We start from the raw sequence: 25,435 nt of genomic DNA on the forward strand, positions 1-25,435 counted from the left end.
CCAGATGATTCTACTCCGGCTAATAAATTATTAAAAAATAAAAGTTATGAATGAAATAGTGACGTAATTGTGTGGCACAACGTGGTTGGTTGTGGCCAGTTTTTGTTCTAGCAACTTCCAAGAAATATAGCGGTTCTGCGTTTGTTCTTTCCGGAGGCGTATTTTTTGAAACACTCAATATCCAAATAATCCTACTTCAGTTTAAACGAGTTAGTTTAAAATACAATTGCCAATGGGAGATTAAACGTTTAATAATACATACATAATGTATTGCTTACGTTCAATCCATTCCATCCATCTGGTTAATACTGCTGACGCTTTATAGCGTTTCTTCCTACTTAAATCCGTACTTTCTTCTGAATTTCAAACTTCTGACGCTTTGTGACGATTCTTTTGTTGAATTTCAAACTGCTGACGCTCTGTGACGTTTCTTTTGTTAAATGTCAAACTGCTGACGCTTTGTGACGTTTCACTTGTTGAATTTCAAACTGGTGACGCTTTTTGACGTTTCTTCTTTTGAATTTCAAACTGCTGACGCCTGTGACGTTTCTTCTTTTTGTAAATCCGAAACGAAAAGTACGATAGTTTCTGTTGAATTTCCGGCTGACGCTTTATGATTTTTTTTTCTTTTTCTTCTTAGTAAATCAGTATGTGTATGACGAAAGTACACTTTTTGTCGAACATACAGATTTAACCATAGTACCATGATTGTGAATCGAATAAGAACATCGGAAGTTCCTAGTTCCGTTTGAACCACACCAAAAGGAGTACAAACATTTCAGGATCTACAATTACCAAAATTGTTTCAATGTTTCTTGTATTGTGTATAACACTTTTGAACGTTTCCCAGTCTTCGTGAATAAACACTAATTTACTAAGCTTTAAAGTTCAGGTACAGGCATGAATTTTAAATATAATATCTGGTTAATTGTACATAAATCTAATATTTGTAATAGAAATCAAGACGAAAAAACATGAATTTCCTTTAAAATGGTCAAATACAAAATGTGGCAAAATTCTGCTATAAAAAAACCAGGAAGACTTTTTTTCAGTAGTTAGGTACGGTAGTTTAACCTAATGTATTAACATGTCTGGTGACTCCCTAGAAGGTGAAAAAAGATATATATACGATGGATAAGTATTGCTATAGCATGAAAATAAAATTACTAGATACTTAAAAATTATATTACCTATATTTAGTCATCTGATAACATTTTTACCACACCGTTTATTTTTCTTTTTTTTAGTGCCTTTCTATTTACATTTGTGTACAAAAGAATAGAGATTTTACTGTGTAATTTAAACTATCCCCCACCACCCCAACTTATAAGAAAGTACTTATTTTCAACAAATAAATCCCAAAATTATGAAACATAGGGAAACTATAGATCGATAATTATTGGAATGTATGATCAATAGACATTTTTTGCCCGCACCTGGCTTTTAAGGTCAAGAATACCGCGATATAGGTTGTTAAAAACTAAATCCGTTAATAAATTACACATAAACATACTCATTCAATCAACATTTAGTATTGTATTATATACCATACTGCTCATTAAGACGCACAAAAGATAATAATATTTACACACTTCGAGGAGTCCACTTGACCGATTTATTAATAGTGGGCCTTTCGTTGTACTTAACCCATAATCTGATATGTTATGTTCTACCGAAGTGGCGAATTATTTATAAACTTTGACAGGACGGGGTGGTAGGAGGGGCCTAAATAATTTGAAGGGCCAAATGTTGCCAACATCGCTGTACTCTCTTTTACAAAAGGATGGGCAGCATTGGTGATATTATCTTATCCGAGAGTTTGGTAGCAGAGCAGAACAATTGACCAATCACGACGCGATTGGATGATGACCTATCTCTACTCATCTTGATTGGTCAAATTAATGGCGTTGCGCGTATATCGGCGTCGAAAAACTTATTGAAAAAACTACTCATGTTATTATGTACTGTACAAATATCTGGAAGCATATCAACTTGTAAACGAATATAATGAATGCAAAGACAAACACAACTAGCCTATATTGTTATTAATATTTATTTATCGTCGGTTTTCGGCGGGTAGAATTGACTAATAAACAAAACGGTCATCCCATCACGTGGCATAATAAAACTCCTCATAAAACTTGTTACGAATGATTAGCCGGTACATTAACATTATCGACACAATGCATTGATACATTATAACACAGTGTACACAGTCACCTTTATGAGAAAGAAGCTAAACAACTATTTACAAGGAAATGCAATAAAGTTTACACCATATTACTAGGACGCGCGCGTACAAAAATGGCTACTATAATAGTATCACCGTTTGTACGCGAACGTCTACAGTGACCAATTGAAACGATTTTCGATTCAACAATGGCCGTTAGGTTGTATGTCTATTTTGTATTAGGTAATAGTGTATTTTATAATCGACGTATCCTATTTTGACACGTTTCTTAGTGCCGAAAACGAAATTGTTTTCGTCAAAGCACTGGAAAATACGCCCTACTTAAGACGCACAACTTTACTTGCGACAGTGTCCAGCAATACACCTTTCGTTAAAATTAATTTTAAACGCTTAGTACATATTGGTACATGCAGTAATACAATACCGTAACAATTATTAAATTTATACATTTTTGTGACGGATGTTCAGAGGTATTTAGCATGCTTTTGGTCTCTTACTAGAACCACTAAACAGCACTGTGTTTTACACCCTTAGAGGTACGACACAATACGACTTGTATTGATACAAAATAAGTATATACTGTACTATTTTGTTCAGATTCTTGTTAGAAAGAACTTTAAACTAATATAATAATACCCTCATTGTGAATACACATACGACGAAAGGTTATACATATGTATAAAACATCTTGGCTTGAAAAGCCATGGATTTATAATACTTTATAGTTCCATGGAAATGCTTAAGTACTTAACCTTAGCAAAGTCATACTAACCAAATACTGGCTCTTTTTGCAGTAAGTAAATCAAATTCCACTGTCAAGCCTGGTGTACCAGAAGAGTCTTGAAACACTGGAGCATAAACTGTATGTATTGGAAACCAAGAGCCTTAAAACACTAAATTATTATGATATTATAATATATCGCTAAATAAGTTGATTACAAGGCGACTTCTTGCTGGTAGAGCAATACAAAAACTGACTCTTTAAATTCTACAGCTAAGGGGATTTAAAACTCTTACACATGAATGGAAGACAATACATAAAAAGGAAAAGCTTAAAAAAATGATTACAACTATTTCAGAATACATTTATGTATATATTATTAGTTGAATACATAATGATAATACCACATAATAATATTACAGTAGAATAGAGCGAGCCCTCCTTTGGTACACCCCTATTCTGAGGAACTTTCTCATGAAACAAACAAGGGGCAATACAGTTTTCAACACTACATAGTTTATGGCGACACCCATATTAATGGGTTATGAGGGTATCCTTTAATAGAGGCTCTACAATAGACAATTCAAGTATTTCTGACAAAACACAGTAACTTCCTCTGGATAACGAAGATTGTACATTTATGAGTTTAACACGGGACGAATGTTCATTAATTTTTGTTGTTGCAATGTATATACAAAATTTGCTTTGAATTCATTCAAAACATTTATATTCATACAATAGTTACACCATAAATGTATTTCTTTTTTTTTCTAATAAAATGGAAGATTAAAATAAAATATGTTTATAAAATGCATTATCGTTTTTAATTTACAATTTACAGACAATGCTGACAATAGCAGTAATCGAGTATAACCGTTTACACTGTAAAATTTACAGAAACTTAAGGGCAAGTGTTTTTGTACATTAAATAAATGGTTCTATTTATCAGGAGAACCTGAATACTTTTCTTCTCTGAAAGAATCGCTGATGCTGATCTCATAAATCTGTAACCACATAGTTTTCTAAAGCACGATCAGTAGGCTGCCGGTGTTTCGCTCCTGCTACTCCCGGTGCTGCCGGGTACGGAAAAATTCCACGATCCTGTGAACCGTACCGTGACAATTGGGGATTGTCGTATTGTCCAGGGTGGGGGTCATGTGGTGAGTAAGGCGGTGGAGGAGATCGGCGCCCCTCCTGATAAGGTTGTGTTCCACTGCCACGTTGCTGATTTTGAAACGAGTCACTACGTGTTGATGCAGATCTGCTAAAACCGGCATTCTGAGGTGACATAGTTCTTGGAGACGATACTCCTGAGGTTGGCGATAAGGGTCCGTATTGTGGAGAATTCGATCGTTGGCTGCTCTGTGACGGGTGACGCCTTTTAGGTGATGCTTGATAACCAGATCTGGGCGACATCTGTGGCGAGTATGGTTGCGATGAACCTGTTGGGGATGTTGCCAGGTGGCTTACATGGCAGGTGTAACAATACAGGTGGTTTTCTAATGGGTAACATCGATGCTCAGCATCATCTGATAATTGTATTCCGCAATCCTGAATAGAAAATAATCATAGTTATTAATCCTTAAATTGTATGTAATTGATGTATTGACTTCCAACATATTAGGAGAACTTCTTATCCCTCGTCCTTACCTTGAAATCTTTAAACTTTCTTTCAGTTTCAATGCTCCTTCTTTCTTTAATTCTCTACCTTTAAGCATTCGTAAATCTTTAATTTTTTCTCCTTTAAATCTCTTTTGAAAAAATATCTCTTTCTCTCTCTCTGATTTTATTTCTTAATTATCCTTCTTACATAGTAGGCCTACTGTATATTTATATATATATTTATTTTTTATATAAATCAATGATGTTGCGTAGCACTGTGTAAATTATATATAAATCATACTGTAAATTATAGAAACAGTGCTCATATTCGGAACATGATCTCATAATCGACGCGATTATGAGATCATGTTCCGAATATGAGCACTGTTTCTATAATTTACAGTATGATTTATTTATTTTTTATATCTTTATTAATTTTGTATTTTTATAGTTTATTTTGTATTTACTGTTTGTATTGTTTGAGGGTCCCTAATGATTAGCTTATGCTAGAGGATCACCCTCATTAAATATTGTTGAAATAAAAATAAAAATGAATAAAAATTTCAAAGTGACACGATTAAACAATTGTTCCATTTTGATAGCACGTGACCATTCTGATAATCATTTCTCATGGCGCAATCTGATGGGAAACAATACATGCTTTCTAAACTTGCATGAAAGGAAAATCCTGATATACTGGGCCAAGATTCGGAACAGGTCCTACGATTGGTAAAGCCAACATGTTAACTACGATGCCACTTACCTCACATTTATAACAATCAACATGAAAATCTTTATTCATAGACACTACTCGTACTGTTTCATTTGTTCCCTAAGTAAGAATAAAGATAAAAAAACATTCACAATCAAATCTAAAAAAGGATGTTCAGGTGCATATACATGCCAGTATTCTACAATTAAAAAGGGAGCTGGACCTGAACATTGTAAGTGGGACCTTTGACTCTTGACCATAATTAAAATTTGAAAACATTTGGTAATAATTTTTTAATAAAAAAAATAACCCAGCATGACATGATGAATTTTAAGAAAGAGAAGATCAAACTATCTTGCACACAGCAAACGCATGAAGCTTTAAACTCTTTTAATTGATGTTTTATATTGAATTATGTAAGCTGCAAATAAATAGTATTCTATTAAAAAACCTTCAACTAGCATGATTAAAGAAATAATCTTGCTTGTTTTTTTGTGTCATCAAAAGGCGTCACCAATAAAATTTGGACAAAATATAAGCATTTTCAGGTTAGCAAATTCATTAGAAGTTTTGCTTTATTGCCTCCCAAAAAGCTTAAACTGAACTTAACTAAATTAAAGTACGGTTATGTCCCATTAAGACTGTTGTGTATTGAAAACTGTGCCCCACTCACATCAATCAAACATTTAGACAGACAAGTTAACACATTGTTTAGTTACAACAGTAAAGTAAATTATGAAAAGATAATTGTTTAGTTTTACAACTAAATTACAATTTAATTATTTTGATGAATTAAATATTGCCAAGGATTGTTATAGTTCAAATAGGTGGCAATCTAACAATATAAAAACATATAAAAGATGCTATTCTTCTTGTCTTGGGTGTGAAGTGTTTTGGTGCAGAGTGCTATTTTTTGTGATAACAAAACATGGGATAAGACTGTATTTAAAACCACAATTATGGAATTGATAGCTAAGTAACAGATACAAGTAAAGCTCCTAGTAGGATTTGAACCCAAGAATCTGGTATTGATAGACAAGCACCATAACCACAAGTCTACAATATCAACTGTCGTACAGTAGAACCCCTATTAAAAAGGAAACCATCAGGACCCTAAAAAGTGTCCTCTGATAGAGGTTGGCCGTAGCAAAATATATGTTGTCTATGGGAAAGTGTCTTAATAGAGGTTCTACTGTATACAAACTACATACATACCACCTGTGTTGTACACAAACTACACCACCTGTGTTATTCTAATTACTCCTTACCGACCTATGTGCATTTTGGTGCCATGTTTTGGTGGACGATGAGGATGGAAATGAGAATGAGATTGCCGACAGAGAGACGGCGGAGTACATGTTAGTAGACAGGGTGCAAGCAAAGTAATGGAAATACCTCTACCGGGGTTATAGGCTGGCCACATATGTCACACTTCGGTGCATGAATTCTGAAAAAGAGAAGCGGGGTTTTCGTGATTAGAAGAGCAATAGCGTGATTTTTTGTAAAGATGGTATGATTTTAAGGAAATTAACCATTTCAGTCCAGCAAATGAAGCAAGCCCTCAGACAACTGGGTAAGTTCTGTAATAAGGCTCATTATAGGGCTACGGTTCAGCCATTGTGTAGGCCACAGGAAAAATGGAATGGAATCTGGACAAGAGCCATAGGTGAAAATGTTGGGATTTTTGGGTAAATACATTCTAAAGTAAAACTACAAGAAAAACAAATTATAGAAAAGTTTTGGCTACATTTGGTTAAATTTAATGAGTTTGTTTGAATGTCATTTTAAAACCATTCCTTAGCAAAAATCTGGTAGCTTTAGTGTGTCCCTTTTCTTCCATTAAAAAAAACAATTGGGTTTGGAAAGTGAGTGTACAATTTCTAATGTAGTTCTCTCTCCCAACCACTAGATAAATTCAAGTGTATGTAACCAATTTAGCCAAACTTTACTATATATGATTGTAGAGTACACATCTCTACAAAGTAGTATACTATTAATGTACACGGCATATTTCTACTCTAATATCATCATTCTTTGTACAATACTTACCAAGTATAAAAAGAAAATTCTTTCATAATGTAAGAATGTCTGTGCATGTGCTTATGAGGGTAAACAAGTGCATTGTGCAAAATTTAACCTCTTCACTTGAGTTATAGTATATAATAAAATATATGTGAAATAAAATTGTATTGATGGATCAATGACACTGACACGTAACAAGACGGTTGATTACAAAGTCAATAGGACATATTTTAGGGAGAACAGAAAAAGGAAAAACTTATTTTCAAAATAAAAACAAAATAGAAAATCTGTACTACCGAAGAACATAACCGTGATTGAACAAATGTAAAACAGAAAAAAAAGTTCTGAAACAACAGGTTGAAGTTAATGCAGAACAGTGTGCAGTCATGTGTAAAATTGTTTCCATTTTTTATGGTCTAGAGCATAATAATGTTACCTTCATGCTCGTCATAACAGTGTTAAGTACTGTGCTTATATTATTTTTATTCTGCTCTGCTGCCCTCAAGTAATAATTTTGGGAGATACCATTTTTGAAGAAGGAATAGATTTTTGTTCACTTTTTACTTTATTAAATCATACCTCCATGATTAAATAAATTACACAGGTACACTTCAACTTATATAAATATATCATTTGTGATCTGTAACACATTAAACCCTCACGATATCTCCCATATACAAAAATTAATAATTAAAAAATTTATCAAGGAGAGTGAATGAATTGGCTCCAATAAAAACTCACAATTGCAATATATTGTATAAGTATTTTAAATGTATTTTCATGTATTTCAAATGTGTTTTAATAATATATTACCTCACAAACGAAGGAAGACAATTTTCATATATATTTTACAATTAAGACAGATAATATATATCTGTATCTGCTGCATAATATGATATGCCCTATATAGACCATTGGCATTTATCGTATTAAGTCCAATTGAAAGGCGAGTTTACACCCTAAACGAGGTATGGTTGTACATTATACAAATCTAGTGTAGGTGGTATCAAAACAACATCTAATATTTCAATTCACCAATAAATCAAAAGAAGTATTAATACTGACCACAAGTTAATAGACATTGAAGACTAAAGTAAACAAACGCAACAAATGAGGGCAGGCTAATGTTTAACCTAGTAACAATATACAACATATCTGTTGAATGACTAATAACACGTTTGATAATTATCAATTATGGCTGATAATGGTAAAACAGTGTAGTACAGATTGCAGAAATTTATAGGAAGAATGGGTGCTCATCAACAAAATAATGAAAGCACTCAGAAACTGAGTGAAGTACTTGGCAAAATATTGCCACAGAGGCTGGGTGCATGTTGATATTTCGGGCCATGTTAAATGAATACACATTTTTCTTTTTTTTATTTGGGAAGTTTTTAATAAACCAATTTTCTTAAATTTCAATAGGTATGATCTGTAAGTATATACCTATTTACACCGAAAAATATAACTTGAAAATTATAGACGCTATCGTGCTAACAAACAAACAAACAAACATACAAAGCAATTACTATACTTGGCAAAATTCTACTTTGCCAAGTAATACACAGATTCAGTATAATACATAATACAAAGGGGTTCACAGAGACCATCAATAACAGTAAAGGACAAAAGTGGGATAGGTATTATTTTTATATTTACTATAAACATTACATATAATAAATGAATCAACATGCTTAACATAGACAACACAATTTATATTTTAAGGTAAGTGGCGAGAATACCATCAAAGTCCAAACTTTCCAAGAATGATGCTTTTGTATCCAAGCTCAAATCATAACTTCAGATTTGAACCCGGATTGTGGGAGTACCAGTCTGAATTGATATATGATACTGATAAATAAATTATAACAACCCCCGAAATGGCAGTTTTCATTAGTTATTCTGTAAATTTGTTAGAAAATAATTTATAGTGATACTAGAAATGTTGTAATTTTATCAACACTCTGGATCTCCCTCAGCAGTAGGACGAATACAACAAAGAAAACAATTAAAAAATAAACAATTAAAAGGGATAAATTAAAAAAAAAATATAGATAAATTTATATCATAATTAAAATATCAATGATTACAATACTCTTCATGCCACGGTTAGTTCATTTTACTTACAGTGTTGTTAAACTATAAGGAAAATTGAGAAAACAATATATAATATATAATAATACAATTATGTATTATATACATTATTCATATCAATTAATGTCAGTAAATATAAATTGGCGTCCTCTGTTGATACATCTGGGATATTTTTAACCCGGATTTATAAATCTAAAATAAGAATTAGCGCCCTCTATTTATAAATCTGGGATATTTTTAGCATCCATTATCTTCCATACAAAACTAGTTAAAAGGTTGTCAACAAACTATAACAAGATTAAAGGTGCTAATGCTGTGAAGAAACAACAAGTTAAATAGTTTGTGAAAGCAGAACAAATCTAATAGACATTTAATTACTGAGGTTTTACTGTACACAACTTTAAATCATTTAAAAAATCATCTACAAAATCGATTGAAATTTAAGTTGTGATATAAAGTAAGGTAATTGAAATTTGACTTTAAGGCTTTCGGTTTCAACAATTTTAGCACTAACACATTAAACATAATGTTGGTTGCATCCAGGATTTTCTTCCTTTTTTTATGAGGGGCTTAAATACTATTTAGCTACTGTGACATGTACCAACATGAGAATGAGATGCACCTTGGACGACTGTGATGGACGACAGTGATGGACATGAACTTTTCTTGGAAAAGAGTACAAAAAATCTCTTATTTCTTAAGTATTTCAATTTGAAAGTGATAAAAGGGTGTCACACAAGGAAATAACAATCAAATTGAAACTCTATTGTTTTGAAATAATCAAATTCAGAAGAATGAAAAATGAAAGTGGCATTTTTCTGTTACCCTGGAAGGAGATACCAATATAATAGACAATTTATTATTGTTAAATACCATCAGTAAAGCTAAGTTCCCACTAGGATGCAACTAAACCATCATTTTTTATAGAAAATAGATAAATGAGTCAGAAAAAAAATCTAGATAATCGCTATACTATCAAACCAAAGCATTTGTATCTGAATAATAGAATTGTTCCCTTTACCACCAAAAAATCTCCCTTATAAGTTTTAAGCACAACCACCAGTGCAATATGGTTCATAAAATAGCCATGCAGACTAAAATAGCGTAATATGTAACCAGATAGACCAAAAAAACCCCCCAAAAAAAACCCCCTTAGATATGGATGCAAAATTAATAACCTGAGCAACATAATTACAGCTTTCAACTAAATTAAAGTTTCCATTTATTTCGTAAGTGTTTTCATAAATAACGGCAATAAAGACAAATTCTATAATATTACTGTAGGCCTATCAATAGTAAATCTTGTATTTTAAATTCATGACTAATCATGAATATTTATAAGTATGAATAATGAATATTAATGAGTACAATTAATCATGAATACACAATTACCTCGAGGCATGATGCATTGGTAATTATTCGTTCGCGAAACGAACTTAACTATTGCCTAGTAATTTTATTGCATTATATTACTGCATTGAATAATCTAAAGACGTATACATTTATTTTCTAGAAGCTTCAAAAGTAAAATCACCAAATAGAAACCCAAGCATGGCGATAAATTGTCTACCGTGGCAGTCAGTGGATGCTTCATCCGGAAGTGTCTCTACAAGCAATGAATATGCAAATGACATGCAAATTTTAGTTCTTTACATGAATAAATATATCCATTTGAATTGTAACCACTAAAGATATTATAATAAGTGTTGAATGATTTGATAATCCAATGAAAACAATTAAAAATGTAATTGTATTTTAATTATTGTACAGTTATGTTGGAAGATAATGATGATGATAAAAAAAACTTGTTGTTGATCCAATGTATCAATTATATACCATGCAAGAATAACATAAGATTACAAGATACCTTCTGCTAAGTAGCATGAATAAAACAAATCAAATCATATTTCAAATAAATTAATTAATATTTCATAGATATTAGTTATGAATATGCAATGTGAACTGTACAGTATAACGTTACGTTGGATATTTAGCTGTTGTATGTGGTCTTTCTTTTATTTACCCAAAATAAATCATAAACATGGTAAACATAAACAAAATACAATACACATCATGGGAAGAAATAGTAAAACTAATCAAGTTCAGCCCCTAAACATACTACCAATTTTATGTTAAAATATTCAATCAAATGTGACAATGTGCATATCGTTTCATTGAATATATAACAATATATAACATTTAAAACTAAACTACTAAAATGGGAAATCATTCTGTTTCTGTGTAATACTACTTCATTTTATATTAAAAAATCATCATTATTTCAGAGCAATACACCTAGCCTAAAATCGTAGCCTACAAATATAAATGATAATCATGATGAGACGAGCCTCTGTGAAGTGATATCGTACTGGGATTTAGTTTATGAATTATTGGACATATGATTACCATGTGAAATACACTGCTAACGTGCTTAAACACACATACATACAATTTATTCAGAAAAGCAATAATTGTATGAAGTTACACAGCTATCACATTTTACTTATAGTAAAAATGATTAATTATTCATTAATCAGAAGAAATTATTTTATTTTTTCTATTACATTAGTGAACATTTTTCATGTTAGGGTTAGATACAGAAATGCATTTATATTAACGACTGTACTGGCCCAACAATAGAAATAAAGCAACCAATTTTAGTATAGTCAGGAAAAATATCAACTGGTTACTAAACTTTGCCACTTTCTCAAAAATTCAACCGCCTATCAGACAATTGAACAATTCCAGGGCAGGGAGGATGCTCAAAAACAATGAGTTACTGTCTGATACTTTGAGGCTCATTGCTTCCTGTACAATCCATATATAAATACATAATGTAGTAATGCTGAGCATAGCAATGACCTTTGACATGCACCTGTTTGCATCCCAAGCTGATAATATAGACCAATGTTGTAGGGATAAAGTGGTTTCCTTTGGGTACTAAAAAAAAGATTTCTACCTCTTGAATTTCACTTTATAAAACTTGATACTTTCAACAAACAGGGGATGTATGTTACCAGATCTCAAAAACAGAATACACAAAAGTTCTATGGAACAATACGTCCATAATCACTACGGAAATTGGCTCTTTTTAACGTTGGTTTTACAGAAATTGAGATAACTATTTAAATAATTATGTGAAAATTTTGATAAAACATGATAATTATGGTTAAATCAACACACAATGAAATGCCGAATTCGATCCGTTCCCTGTGCAAAAAAACGTATTATTAGTGACCTTTCATCACTTTTTCCCTTTAATTTAATTTAAGTGGTATTTAATTGGAGGAGACTGTAAAGTGATGTTATATAAGTTGAATAGTTTATTGTTGTGGAAGTATTAGTAGAGTACTATAACTAACAATTAATATACTCACTTGTGATAATCTTTGACACAATATATCTTGTGGTCCGAGTCTATCGTAAATGGTACACCATCAAGACACTGGTTGCATACAACACAGCGGAAGCAGCCTGGATGATAGGACTTGCCCATTGCTTGCAGAATCTACATAGAGAACATTACACTAGAAATTTGCAATTGCAATACTATATTGTTTGAAGGCTTGCCTAGTGAGGACATTTATTACCCTTATATTTCTTATGTTAGCACTATGGGAGATTTTGCTTTGATGACCTATCTGTACGACCTCTGCACGTTAAGAGCTTCTGCAACAGCCTAGAACAACCAACACATATTGTGTCGTTGGTTGGACCAAAAATCGGCCAAAACTGTAGAGCAACCAATTGAGGAGGCACGCCCCAATGTCCTCAAATACACACATTACATTAGATCCTAGTTAACTGCATACCAAAAGCTCTCTTTTAATTACTTGTACCAAAAGTACATTTTAAAAGAAAGAATAGTGATAATGAAAATAATGAAAACAATGATAATTATTATGATTTCTATAATAATAATAATAATCAAAATTATGATAAATAAACATTCGCTTTAGACACTCAATAATGTAAATTATTAATATCATAAATAATAAATGTTCTTTGTCTGATAATTGCCATCTCATATTCATATTATAGCTTCAAGAAATCCACTTTGATTAACATATTGGTCCATAGAGTGTACTTATGACATTTGTAATAATTCATTAGGAGCGTTCACATCATCTTGGCATTCACTGTAGACACATACAGAAATAATGACGCGTAATGTTGTCTATGTTTTAAGTAATGCCATACTTAACAGCAGAAATTATGATTATTTGATATAATTATATTATTTTAAAAGCAATAACGGCAAATTTAATAACAAAACAATTGAGAAATACAGAAAAAAATTCAATGTATAGTACTATATTCTATGTACTTAGGTTTTGAAGATGTGTTTGTCTTCGTATTCTTACAATATTTAACCCACTGGGCTATTAACTCTTTAAACATGGTTGAAATAAATAAATAGTTATAAATAAAAACTATACAGCATTTAAGAAACTAAAAATGCCTCAAAAATAAAAAATGTTTGGATTCTTCTTTCATGAATATAATTCTATAGAATTTTTAAATGAAGGAAGATCAATATAAATAATGAAGAGAAATTGATTTTTAATAAAGCTAACCGTTTCCATAATGAGATGTCCACAGATTCCACATTTCTCTGCTGTTTGTTGAAATCCAGAATACTGCAAAATATAAAAAAAAAAACGAATGAAGGTATGTGAACAGGAATACGCTTAAAAAAAATAATGGGAGGGGTATAGACACTGGTTGGTTGGTTTTTTGTTTTTTGCGGGGGTTTATTTTGGTGGATATGTATTTGTATGCATGCGATTTAGATTGGTGGTTCTTTTATGAACTTTTTAAATTCAATTCAACTTTATTTTACCACAGAGGCCCAGATCAACATATGGTTGTTCATCCCTGGGGTTGTGCACATACTGTACACAAGAAAACAACAATGTTGTTACAATATTATTTACAGTACATAAATTAAATATATATTTAACAGCTTTAATGAAGTTTATGTTTTAGAGCAGCATTCTGTAAACTATTTCACGGCCTAAAATCCGGTTCCTCCAGCCCTTCAAACATATTTCGCGGCCCAAATTTGAACCATGGCCCATAATTTGTGGAACGTCGTCCTAGACAAGTGAATGTCAACAACACCAAGGTTGTTTCATTCAGGTGCACCTTTATATGCAAGCCTAGGTTTTTTTATATTCAGTTTTGGGTGAACTTTACCTAGAGAAGCCTTAATAACATTCAACTCAAGATGCAAAAACTGCATTATTAAAATTACCACACAGACAAAATCAATAAAGAGTGAATCATACTGAATAACACATGAGGATATTATAATAATATTCTGGACAGATGTATCATCCTAACAAAAAGGAAACAATCAATCAAGTTATATCACAATTAATATATTGTTTATTTTTTTATATACATAAATAATAGATGAGCATATCTCCATCAAGATACAATGAATGTTATCCAACTTTGCAATAATAAAGTTGACCCAGGTGACCGGATTCTGTTGTTATTGATCAAGTCGTTTATAATTGGGGACTACAGCAAAACCCCTCCTTTGGCACCCCATTAAGGGGACACTTTCTTGTGAAATGAATGCGGAGAATGTTTAAACAATACAACCAATCTCTATTCAAGGGACATCCTTGTTAAGGAAATTCTGTCTATATACAAAAGGCATCTCCTTAATTACTAGAGAAATATGCAGTGAACACGGAGGGGCACAAATGTGTTTGGATGGGCATGGAAGTATAAATACCTCCATGGATGGGGTTATGTGGTCACCTACAACTAATTCCAAAGAATCATAAAATTGTTTAAAAATCACCCCATACTGACCTAGCCACTGGGTCCCCAAACTTATTGAAGGTCTTTGGATAACACCTAAGCACGGCCTACACATTTTATAATAATATCAAGACAAGAATAACAATCAAATATGCAATCAATCCAATAGGTTGTTGAGAATTAATTATTGCTATTACCATGTGAATATCCCTACACACTATACATATGAATATTCATGAGGTTGCAATAGAGCTTGAATATCACATGCAATTAAGGAGGACGTTATAAATATAAAGTGTGCATTCATGACAGATACAGAATTCAACCATTATTTTTTAATTCAAAAACAGTAATAGTTCAAACAATATTTTTATTTTTTTCCCTCTATTCTTTCATTACATAAATAAATATGTAAATGTGAAATATGCAAATTACAAATAAATCATAATTAGTATATTTTCCATGAAATATTTATTATTTTCCTCTGCCATGAAATATTGTTATGTAATGAATAAGCAAATATCTTACATTTTTCATACAGAAAAAGATATTTGCTTATTTGTATTTGTTTGGTAATCAATGTATATGTAAATGTGTGATATGTGTAAATGTGTGACATAAATATTCCACAATACATTGATTATTATGAAATACATTGATTATTATGCAATACATTGATTATTATGCACTGCATGTAAATTGGTGTTTCAGTATAGTAACCACTATGGCCAACTAACATACAGTAGGTGTTTGGTCTTTCCTTGCCTTTTATATCTTTATTTGGCAGAAATTGAAAAAAAAAAACTAATAATTGTTTGGTAATAAATATCTAAATTACAACTTACTAAATAATCTTCTTCACAATATACTTTTCCATGAACGTTGTAGAAAGCTTTACCTCTTAACGCTCGACCTGAATATAGAAAAACAAAAAAAGTGACCAATCAAACACTTTGGTGGACACGAACAATACCACTGGTTGGCTGCTAAATCGCTATTAAATGTAAAGTTCTCTGTGACCTATTTAAAGTATTGTTAAAAATAATTATACCGTAGCTTGTACCTGAACAATGTTTATTTTACACTTGTAATTATAATATTATTTACATCCTCATTTTATGAAACATTTCCTTATATGGTAAATTGAATATACAATTTTTACACATCAATTACAATTTAATATAATATAAAATTTATTTAAAGGACTATGTTTTCTGTATATAATCTCTAGCTTTTCATTTTTTCCATTTTTAATATTATTTGATTATTATATACAAATGCCTACAGAATCATTGATTTGTCAGTATTTAGATCAAATTTATATATATATATATATATATATATATATATATTTCTAAGTCAGACAAGTAATTTCACAAATTGCAAGCAATTGTATCAGCTGCATTCTTCCTTATGTATTTTTGCACCTTACTAAAACAATAAAATCATAAATGTAGTATGTTATCATATCAACATATCTAATATTCAGGTCAAAAGGTCACCATCTGAAATCAAGATAATCATCTATGTAAAAGAACATTCATTTTTTTTTATCTCATGCATCATCAAGTTAGACTTAAAGATATACCACGATTGTAGAGCATTTCAATTGTGATATCAAATGTCTTCAATATATATAGGTCATGTTCTTTTACAACTAGAGGCAAATAAAGTCACAATATCATGGATAATTTTTACTTCTTATACATGTTTGGGACAAAGGTCACCATCAAATCATTGACTACCAGTGACTGTATGTAGCTTAACATGACCTTAAGAAAAAAGACATGTACAGTACTTGTGTAGTTTTTACTATTTGTCTAATCTCTTATTTAAAGAAGATTTAAAAGTACTGGTATTTGGTGAAATGACGGTTGAAGATATATTCTGTGAAACCATACTATATTTCAGTTGAGAGCAAATGGTCAAAATATGTGACAACTACTTACCACATGACACACATGTGAAGCATCGGGTGTGGTAAAGACTGCCCATTGCTTGACATGCTTGACCGGCTCCCTTGACCTTTTTGCCACATTTGACACAAACTCCTAGTAAATGAAGAAAACATTAAATGTTTAAAACTAGACAGAGAGAAAGGAATAGAAGGTTTTGTATGCATATTAAGTTTAATCGTGCAATTATATTACATAGAAAGATACTAGGCACCCTCCCAGTAGGCCCCATGGGGTTATTTACATGGGCAAGGTACATAAAAATAAAAACAGCCTGATTGTTGATGCTATATATACTTCTAAACTTGTTATTCTGTTATAAGCATAACATTGGTATATTGGTATAACCCATAAACCAAACAGAACCCCAGCTGTTCAGCGCTTTAATAATACCACTTCCTTATTGACAATACTGTAACCCCATGTAAAATACAATTTGTACTTTCATTTCTATGCTTTATATCACAATGTCTTTATACAATCTCTTCTATTTATCACAGGCTTAGTCTTTGTGTATTTTTTCTTTCATCTTTGAGTGTTACACAGGGCTCTTTATATTCGTATAATAGAAAATATGCCCAAACTGATTCACAATGTTTCATTTAGATGGTATTTTGTTTGAGTGACCAAGATACCAACAAGTGCATTGGCCCATTGCATTATATCAGTTTTTGATTTTAGCAGTTAGACTAAGTACTAAGGAACAGTACATATCATTTGAAAGAACTATACCTCATTTTGTGTTATAGAAAATACCTTATAGAAAATCTTTCAGAGAAGAGAAGGTTCTGACAGTGCTGTACAATCTTTAATAAAACCTTTGGGTAGGACCAAATGTGTGTTTGCTGAAAGTGTAGTTTTGCATTTTATGACTAGGAAAGAACCACTTGGTTACTGTTTTTTCAGGGAGTCGGATTTTTGGAAATGTCACCTCATTTGTTTTTCCGAGACCAGGTTACTGAATGGTTAGAATTAAACGTTACTTTACTGTTGAATCCAATCTCACAATCCAATACATTTACATCAAATCACCTCGTTACAGCTACCTTTACAGTTCACACAAATTTCAATGCAATGGCAATAGAAAGTCAATACAAAACTGAAAATCTGTTTACCAAACTATTTTAAAATTTGATTGCACTGATAAAATGGCTAGTTGAATGGTGAATTAAATGAAACATCAAATAAGTAATGATTTCCCTACAGTATTGTAGTATTACATGACTGAAGATGAACTGTGAAAAACCATATTTTACTGCCTAGAGACCACAGTTTTTATCCGATTCTCACCAAACTTAGCCACAATTATCAATGACTCATCATATACTTGTGGTTAAATTTTGAAGGGTCAGGGTCAAAGATCAAGGTCCACAAAAAAAAAGAAATAAAAAAAAAACCCTCAGCAGGACTTGAACTAGTGATCTCAACTGTGAGAGGCTGGATACATAACCATTACACCAAACTCTCATCCACAACTTTGTAGTGTGCAGTTAGCCTATTTACACTTAGAACTAATATAAAAAATTTTAAAAAATATTTATATATTTTCCGGGGACATTTTATGTAGGGGAATTTTACAGTAGGCGGAGGTTTGTACTCTCAGAGTACCCTCTAGTTATATTGATATTTTCCACTTGATCGATATTACAGTAGATGAAAGTTTGTCAGTAAAATAAGGACCAAGTTACCCACAGGTGAAAACAGTTAGGATTCTGGGTACTGGGGCATTAATAATTCAATTACTTATCACAAGATTATTTTGTATATTATAAACTCTTACCAAATTCTTCTTCTACCGTTGTCGTTTCCATATCTTTTTCCAACTGTTTTGTTAACTCTTCCAATTTTCTTTCGGCTTCTGACATTCCCTTCTGCTTTGGTCCCATAACCTCATAACGCAGCAACGGGTTGGAACCTCTGGACAACTGACGTGCCAAGACGGGTGGGCCAGTGGCAAATGATGGTCCACCACTGATAGGGTGCGAGTTCTCTTGTTGGACGGCAATTGGTGGGCAAGGATGGGTGTTCTCTTTTTGAGCAGACAAGTCTTGGTACTCACAAGGAGGAGGGATTTTACTGTTCTCTTGAAAAGAGTTGCCTTCTTTCACAGGTTTAAACTGAAAGAAAGAAGCCATTTTATTCATAACATTCCTCCTTAAAAATTATTTTCTAGATACAGGTCTTACAGATCTAGGCCTTATAAAGATATAATCAGAAAAAAGGAAAAAAAAGCACTGAAAACGAAAACCGAAAGTTCTTTTTAAACCTGGCATTTAAAAATACAATATATACATATTATTAACAATGTGTTTAACAATGTCTTTCCAAGCGAAAAAGTCAATAGACTTAAAAATATATAAATTACAACGCAACAATTAAAACATACAGCAGTAGTAATGGCTCTATAACACTGTAGATGGTACAGTAATATCATCAAACCTATTTTACTTTAAGCAACATAAACATTATAACTACAAATTAGAAGGATAGATCTGAAAACTAACTTATTATACTAGAGCCTCCGCAATACAGAAACTCACCCTAAATTCCATCATCTTTATCTACACAATGAAAGCACTCAGCCACGCAAATAATCGCTAAGTTATTGCTTCAGGGGAAACTTTCCGATGTTTGTAACAAACTTTGTGCCATTATTTCCAAAAACTGTAGAAACTGTATATTTGATCCGACAACTTCAGTAGAGTTTATTATATTAGTTGGCTAACAATCTTTTCATCACTTTAACAGTGTACGGTACTTAAAACAAGCCCACTCACACAGTTTCACAATGTGACCTTAGGAGAAACTAATCTCATCCATCATCAAGGATAGTATTACAGGTCAGAGGGTAAAGGTTAACAAGCAGTCAAGAAAGATGTTGCGATTGGACCAACTGAACTATAGTTTCTGATTGATCTTACTACAGTTTCTACTACTACAGTATACAATAAAAAGTATAGTACAGTATACCATGGAGGTATAAACATTTTTTTATACCTCCATGAGTATACCATGCATGAGAAAACAAGCAAACGAAATATGTGACCCACAGCTGTACACAGAGAAGATTTAAATTCAAAATTATATTTAACAGTTATCAGTAGGTTAAATATAATAAAATGACAAACAAAATACACCAAACTAATTGTTATTTACAAAAATGTGAAGTGATCTCACAGAAAAAATAATTTAAATTATAAATTGTAGTAAATGACAACAAAGTAGAAGTCTACTTCATAACAATAAAACAGCAATTCACAACACTTGGAACCTCTACTATTGAATAATTGAAGTTTAACAATAAATGATAATTTCCCATAATTGAGGTTTAAAATAGAAGACGAATGCATTGTTGTCCAAATCCAGTAGTGCGTTAAGTCAAAAAAAATTTCTCACTAAATTTTGGATTGCATGTTAACAAAAAAAAACATTCTTCATCAGTCATTTGCTGCTCGATGTATGCACCTTTTTTTTATGTAAATTTTTGATAAATAAACTGATAAATATACTGTATATCATGGAGTAAGAAACTGTATTTGATTATAAATAATGCTGCAGAATACAGTAGGTACTTATTGGACACTGGCCCTATATTCTTGACCTATTTATATTGCATGATTTTGTAGACCAACTACATTTCTTTAAATCAATCTACACATCTTAAAGGTCATGCTCCACATGTAATTATTCTATCAGTGCCACAATCTCCTTGCAGCGAATTATGTTAGAATGTATAATGTTATACAATATCATTTTGCATAAAAGAGGTTTGCTATTAACATTAACATAGGATATGGAACATTCAAATTAATTTTAGATTCATTTAAAACATTGTATTTGTACCTGACTGAACATAAACAAATCTATTTAATTCCATGAGAATTTAAATTAATAACAAATAAAAAAGAATTATTTAACATTTTGACTCAACATTATGAGCTCGAGTCATACAAATGAATTTCAGGTCTTGGATAAAAACTAATTTAAACTAACGCCTTGGATGTCTCTTCTCTTCTGGTCATAAGCTCATTTCTGTGCGCTTTGTTTGATCTTGGCGATGTATTTGTTCAATATATTGAAGTATACTATCACTACAAGCAAGAATGATACAGTAGTAATTTGCTGTAAAAGCTCATGGGGCATCTCATCATCATAATACAATTTCCATTGATAATGTGTATGGATCTGTGTTCATTATATCTATATACAGTACTGTACTTTAAGATCTAACATTTAATTAATGTTACTTACAGTTTACACATTGTGCTTTAAATAATATAAGAATTGTATACAAGTTTGATTAGTTAATTATTAATTATGTACTGTACTGGTGGGTTAAACAAGAAATTTTTCATAAGTTGGGACGATTTTATTACGTATAGTAATTTCTATCATGTTTTTGAAGCACCTTTCATATTGTATGTAATGCACTTGTCAATTTTATGACCCACTATACGACCCTTGGGATAGGTGGATGCGCCATTTACAAATAATTATTGAAGCATGGGTGTACCAAAAATCTTGATGGTAAGAATCAACAAAACTGTTTTCAAATCTTTTTCACATTATATTCTGTTCACCAACAATTTTAATTAGTGAGCTAAGAAATGTAGTATGATTTACGACATTGTTCTGACCTCTCTGAAAAAGACAGCTTCACACTTTATTTTCTAGGTCACATCACTCTCTCATTAATTATCTGTTTTAAAAAATGCAATGATTTAATTAACACAACAGGGTTCAATCCTTTAATACCATTGAATGTTTAGACAGTAAGTCTTAATTACAAATTAATCTCAAAGCTTTATTGTAATTAAATAATAAATAATTTTGCAAATTTTTTAAATTCCATTTAAAAACACTTCAATTAATGTACAAAAATTACCAGTAGTAGAACTCAGGGAAACAATTTTGTTTAGATTTTTAAAATAAAAAATGTTTTCCAAACTCAAATTCTTATTATTTAAACAAATTTAATTCTCAATAGTTCAGTTGGAGTGTGATTAAAAATAAGAATCTATAATTAAACTTTCCATAAAAAACAGTATCTATCACCAACTACTTAAACTTTAACTGGGCAGTTAAGTACAGATTAACCGATTACAAGTCATTGTTTGAAAAATGAACTTAACAATCAATGGCCAACATAATGATGTACTGAGGTACAGTCATTTATTGATTACCAAATTGTAAAGCCAATTTAGTAGTAATACTATTCTATGTAGGGTGTATTGTTCCTTCACAATATTTTTTCACAATTACAATGTTCAATAGTACCAAAAGAAGCGGGTGCTTGTCAGTTTGGATACCATTTACATATACAGTATACACATACAAGACAAAATTCATGAACAAAAACAAATTGAAATAAAATATGTACATAATAAAAAATAAATAAAAATGAATATGGGTCGCCAAAATAGGTCAGCACCTCCGGTGGGACACTCCCCTATGGGGAAAGCCCCTTTACTTTAACAATGAAGTCTTGTCGTGTTGTTCTTCTATCCCTAATATAGGAGCCAATGGGATTAAGAAAACTGGAAACACTACAATACATTTACATGTACAGTATTTAAAGTAAGCTTTTATGGTGAAATTGGACATTTGGTACTGTATCTGTACAGTTACAGTACTGTATGTCAATGCATGTACAACTGACAAACATACAAACAGATATAATACATATTATAACTGTATATCACATACAACATACTCATGTATATTGTATATACTGTCCTGTAAACAAAATACTGTAACAAATTGAAAAAGCAAAAATTTAATAAAACAAATTTGTAAAGAAATAGACAAAATAAAAACAACTAGTTATCAGAGCCTATCTTACCTGGTGATCTGAATCCTGTAAAGGTTCTCGTCGGAGATTTGATTTCTCTTGTGCAAGTTCTTTCAAATGTTCAACTGCACCCAAGTTCTGTTTTAAAACAGGCACTTGTTCTTCGGGTTGTCGACTACCGCCGAATGTTTGCGTTCTTGGGTAGCTGTTCTGACGTACGTGTTTTGGGGGGATGGTAGATTTGTTTTGATCTCCAGTTGGCATTGACTTTTGAGTTGTCAATGGTGGTCGACTTTTTTCGATTGAATCCTCTGTTTTATGTTCTCTTTCTATCTTCACTCCCACTGGGGTTGTATAGTCATCTCCATTTACATGTATTCCATTTTTTCCATGGTGGTTTTGATTTGAGTCTAACCACAGACCACTGTTTGGGTTTGAAGAGTTGCTCGATTTTCCTGAATTGGTTTCTCTAAAAGATGGGTTTGACCCTTTACTTTCTTCTGGATGACCTCTGCCTCCTCTGTCTGTACGTTGTTGCTCGTGGGGTCCTGTGAATGCACTATTTGGGCTTGGGGTCAATGACGGACGACCTCCTTGATTTCCTTGCAGTGTTGTCTGCTTTAGCATCAATGAAATATTATCAAGGTCAACAACCCCTTGCCCAGGTGGTTTACCATGTGGATCTTGGGGGTGTGGATAATGGTTTCTTAAGTTTGAGTTAACCTTTTGATAACTAGCTGGTTGAGGTGGGCCTCTATTCGGTGGTGGTCCCCTATGTAATGGTACTCTTGTTGGTGATTGGTAACCTTGCATATGATGAGGATGAGGAGCACCTCTTGGTGGTGGTGGGTACTGTGGATGTGGTCCTCTATTCCTGTACTGTGAATTGAGATCACCACTTCCCCTTCTTTGATGCCCGTAATCTATGCTAGACCTAGGACTACGATGTTGATGATGAGGAGAATGATTAACACTGTCCCTGACTAATTGCTGAGACATTCTATCACCAAAATTAGGCTGCATCATACCAGGATTATGTTGATTGGTTGCAGCAGATCTTGGGCTGCCATATTTGGCTGGCTCACCTCTACTTGAGAAACTTGACCGAGGACTTTGAGACACATGCACGCCGCGATTGTTATCATAGTGATTTGGATATGTATTGTCAACACTCCCACGTTTTATTGGATGATGAGAAGGATGTTGCGGATGTTGATACATAGCTGAATGATCGTCTCTTCCAGGCGCATGTACCTGTCCCGGTGAAGGTTTGTTGTTGTATACAGACGCGGGCCCAAAGTCGAATGATTCACCTATACCACTTCCGGTAGACAAGGCTCCTGGCGAGTACATATAAGCATACTCGTAGGACCTACCACCATCGCTTCCATAAGTGTCCGAATGAACTTGACGATAATCGTATGAAATATCACTATTTGGTGATTCTTTTCCATCTAAATATCGTCCAGAATGATCGTGAATGCTTTCGTAATGATGTTCTACAGACGGTCTTCTCTCAACTCCGTGATGATTAGCTTCCATCTTATCGAACTACCTACTACCACTACATGCCTTTAGCACGACTCAGTGACTAAACACAACACGCGTTGAAGAAAGAAACACTTCAACCAAAACCGCGTTCCGTAGTAGTAAAAAGCGTTGATCATAGCGTTTGATCGAAATTACTTTTCCTCGTTACTCGTATAAAAATGAAACAATTGAAATTCCACGACCGATAGCGGCGTTATCACCTTTCTTCAATAAGTACAATTGTGAAGCAATAAACCGTTAATTATTTAAGTTATAAAAATGTGCCGTGCTTCCATTCCAATGAAAACATTACTTGATCATTGTTCGATGGATTTTTAGGTGAATACAGTTAGGTAGTCTCTTTGAACATTTTTATGCACAAGTGACCAAGATGCAAAATAAAGTCAATAATATACTAAAGAAAAATGAATAGTGCCTATCTGTGAAAGAATTCAAATAACAATTTAATATTAAGAGTCATAATAATAATGTATTTGGAGTTTATACTTTTACAACAGTGGCACTCGACCAAGTGGAAGGTGCATCCAAAAGGAAGAACAGCACAATACACAAACACATAATTGATACAGTAAACAACAACATACATAAGAAGATTGCATTTATTTAGTGAATTTAATAGTATTAAAACACGACGGGTAAAAGTCATGAGTTGCAGAACAAAAAAGAGGGTGCTATAAGTTGAATTGAAAAATTACTAGGTCTAAATGCACAAAAGAATGAATAGATACACAAATTTGGAATTGTTTTTAAAAGTATTATAAAACATAATTCAGTTGAGTTAGGTGAATTACAGGTAAAATATATAGTTTTAATACAGTGATGGCGCTGTGCGATTATTTGTTATGTGTGCATAATTCGAAAATTGGAAACGGAAATGTTTTAGGCCTATGTGGTAGGGCCTAAACTTGAATGAAAATAATTGAATTTATTTAATAGCTTCGTGAGAGAAACTATAGTGTAGGCACATATTAATAATCCTATCTCTCAATGTTATATGAATGTGAGACACACCCACAAA

At 32.3% G+C, this 25,435-nt stretch overlaps 1 protein-coding gene across 2 annotated transcripts; it reads right to left on the bottom strand.

Annotated features, from left to right (window-relative positions):
• Positions 1-1,935: 1,935 nt before the first annotated feature.
• Positions 1,936-24,559, bottom strand: LOC144850953 (uncharacterized). 2 transcript variants are annotated; one of them, XM_078708478.1, is made up of 9 exons: positions 22,918-24,559; positions 18,856-19,192; positions 17,070-17,171; positions 15,966-16,033; positions 13,920-13,982; positions 12,720-12,850; positions 6,628-6,673; positions 5,278-5,346; positions 1,936-4,463 (listed from the first exon to the last, which is right to left on the bottom strand). In XM_078708478.1, exons 1-9 carry the CDS (start codon positions 24,406-24,408, stop codon positions 3,909-3,911), a joined length of 2,862 nt encoding a protein of 953 aa, XP_078564604.1. In that variant the 5' UTR covers positions 24,409-24,559; the 3' UTR covers positions 1,936-3,908. The 2 variants fall into 2 exon arrangements, with proteins under 2 accessions (XP_078564604.1, XP_078564602.1); XM_078708476.1 differs by having other exon boundaries at positions 6,622-6,673; positions 22,918-24,512.
• Between the last annotated feature and the right edge of the window lie 876 nt (positions 24,560-25,435).

This window comes from Antedon bifida, chromosome 8 (genome assembly GCF_963402885.1).
Source record: "Antedon bifida chromosome 8, ecAntBifi1.1, whole genome shotgun sequence".
Classification (NCBI taxonomy): domain Eukaryota; kingdom Metazoa; phylum Echinodermata; class Crinoidea; order Comatulida; family Antedonidae; genus Antedon; species Antedon bifida.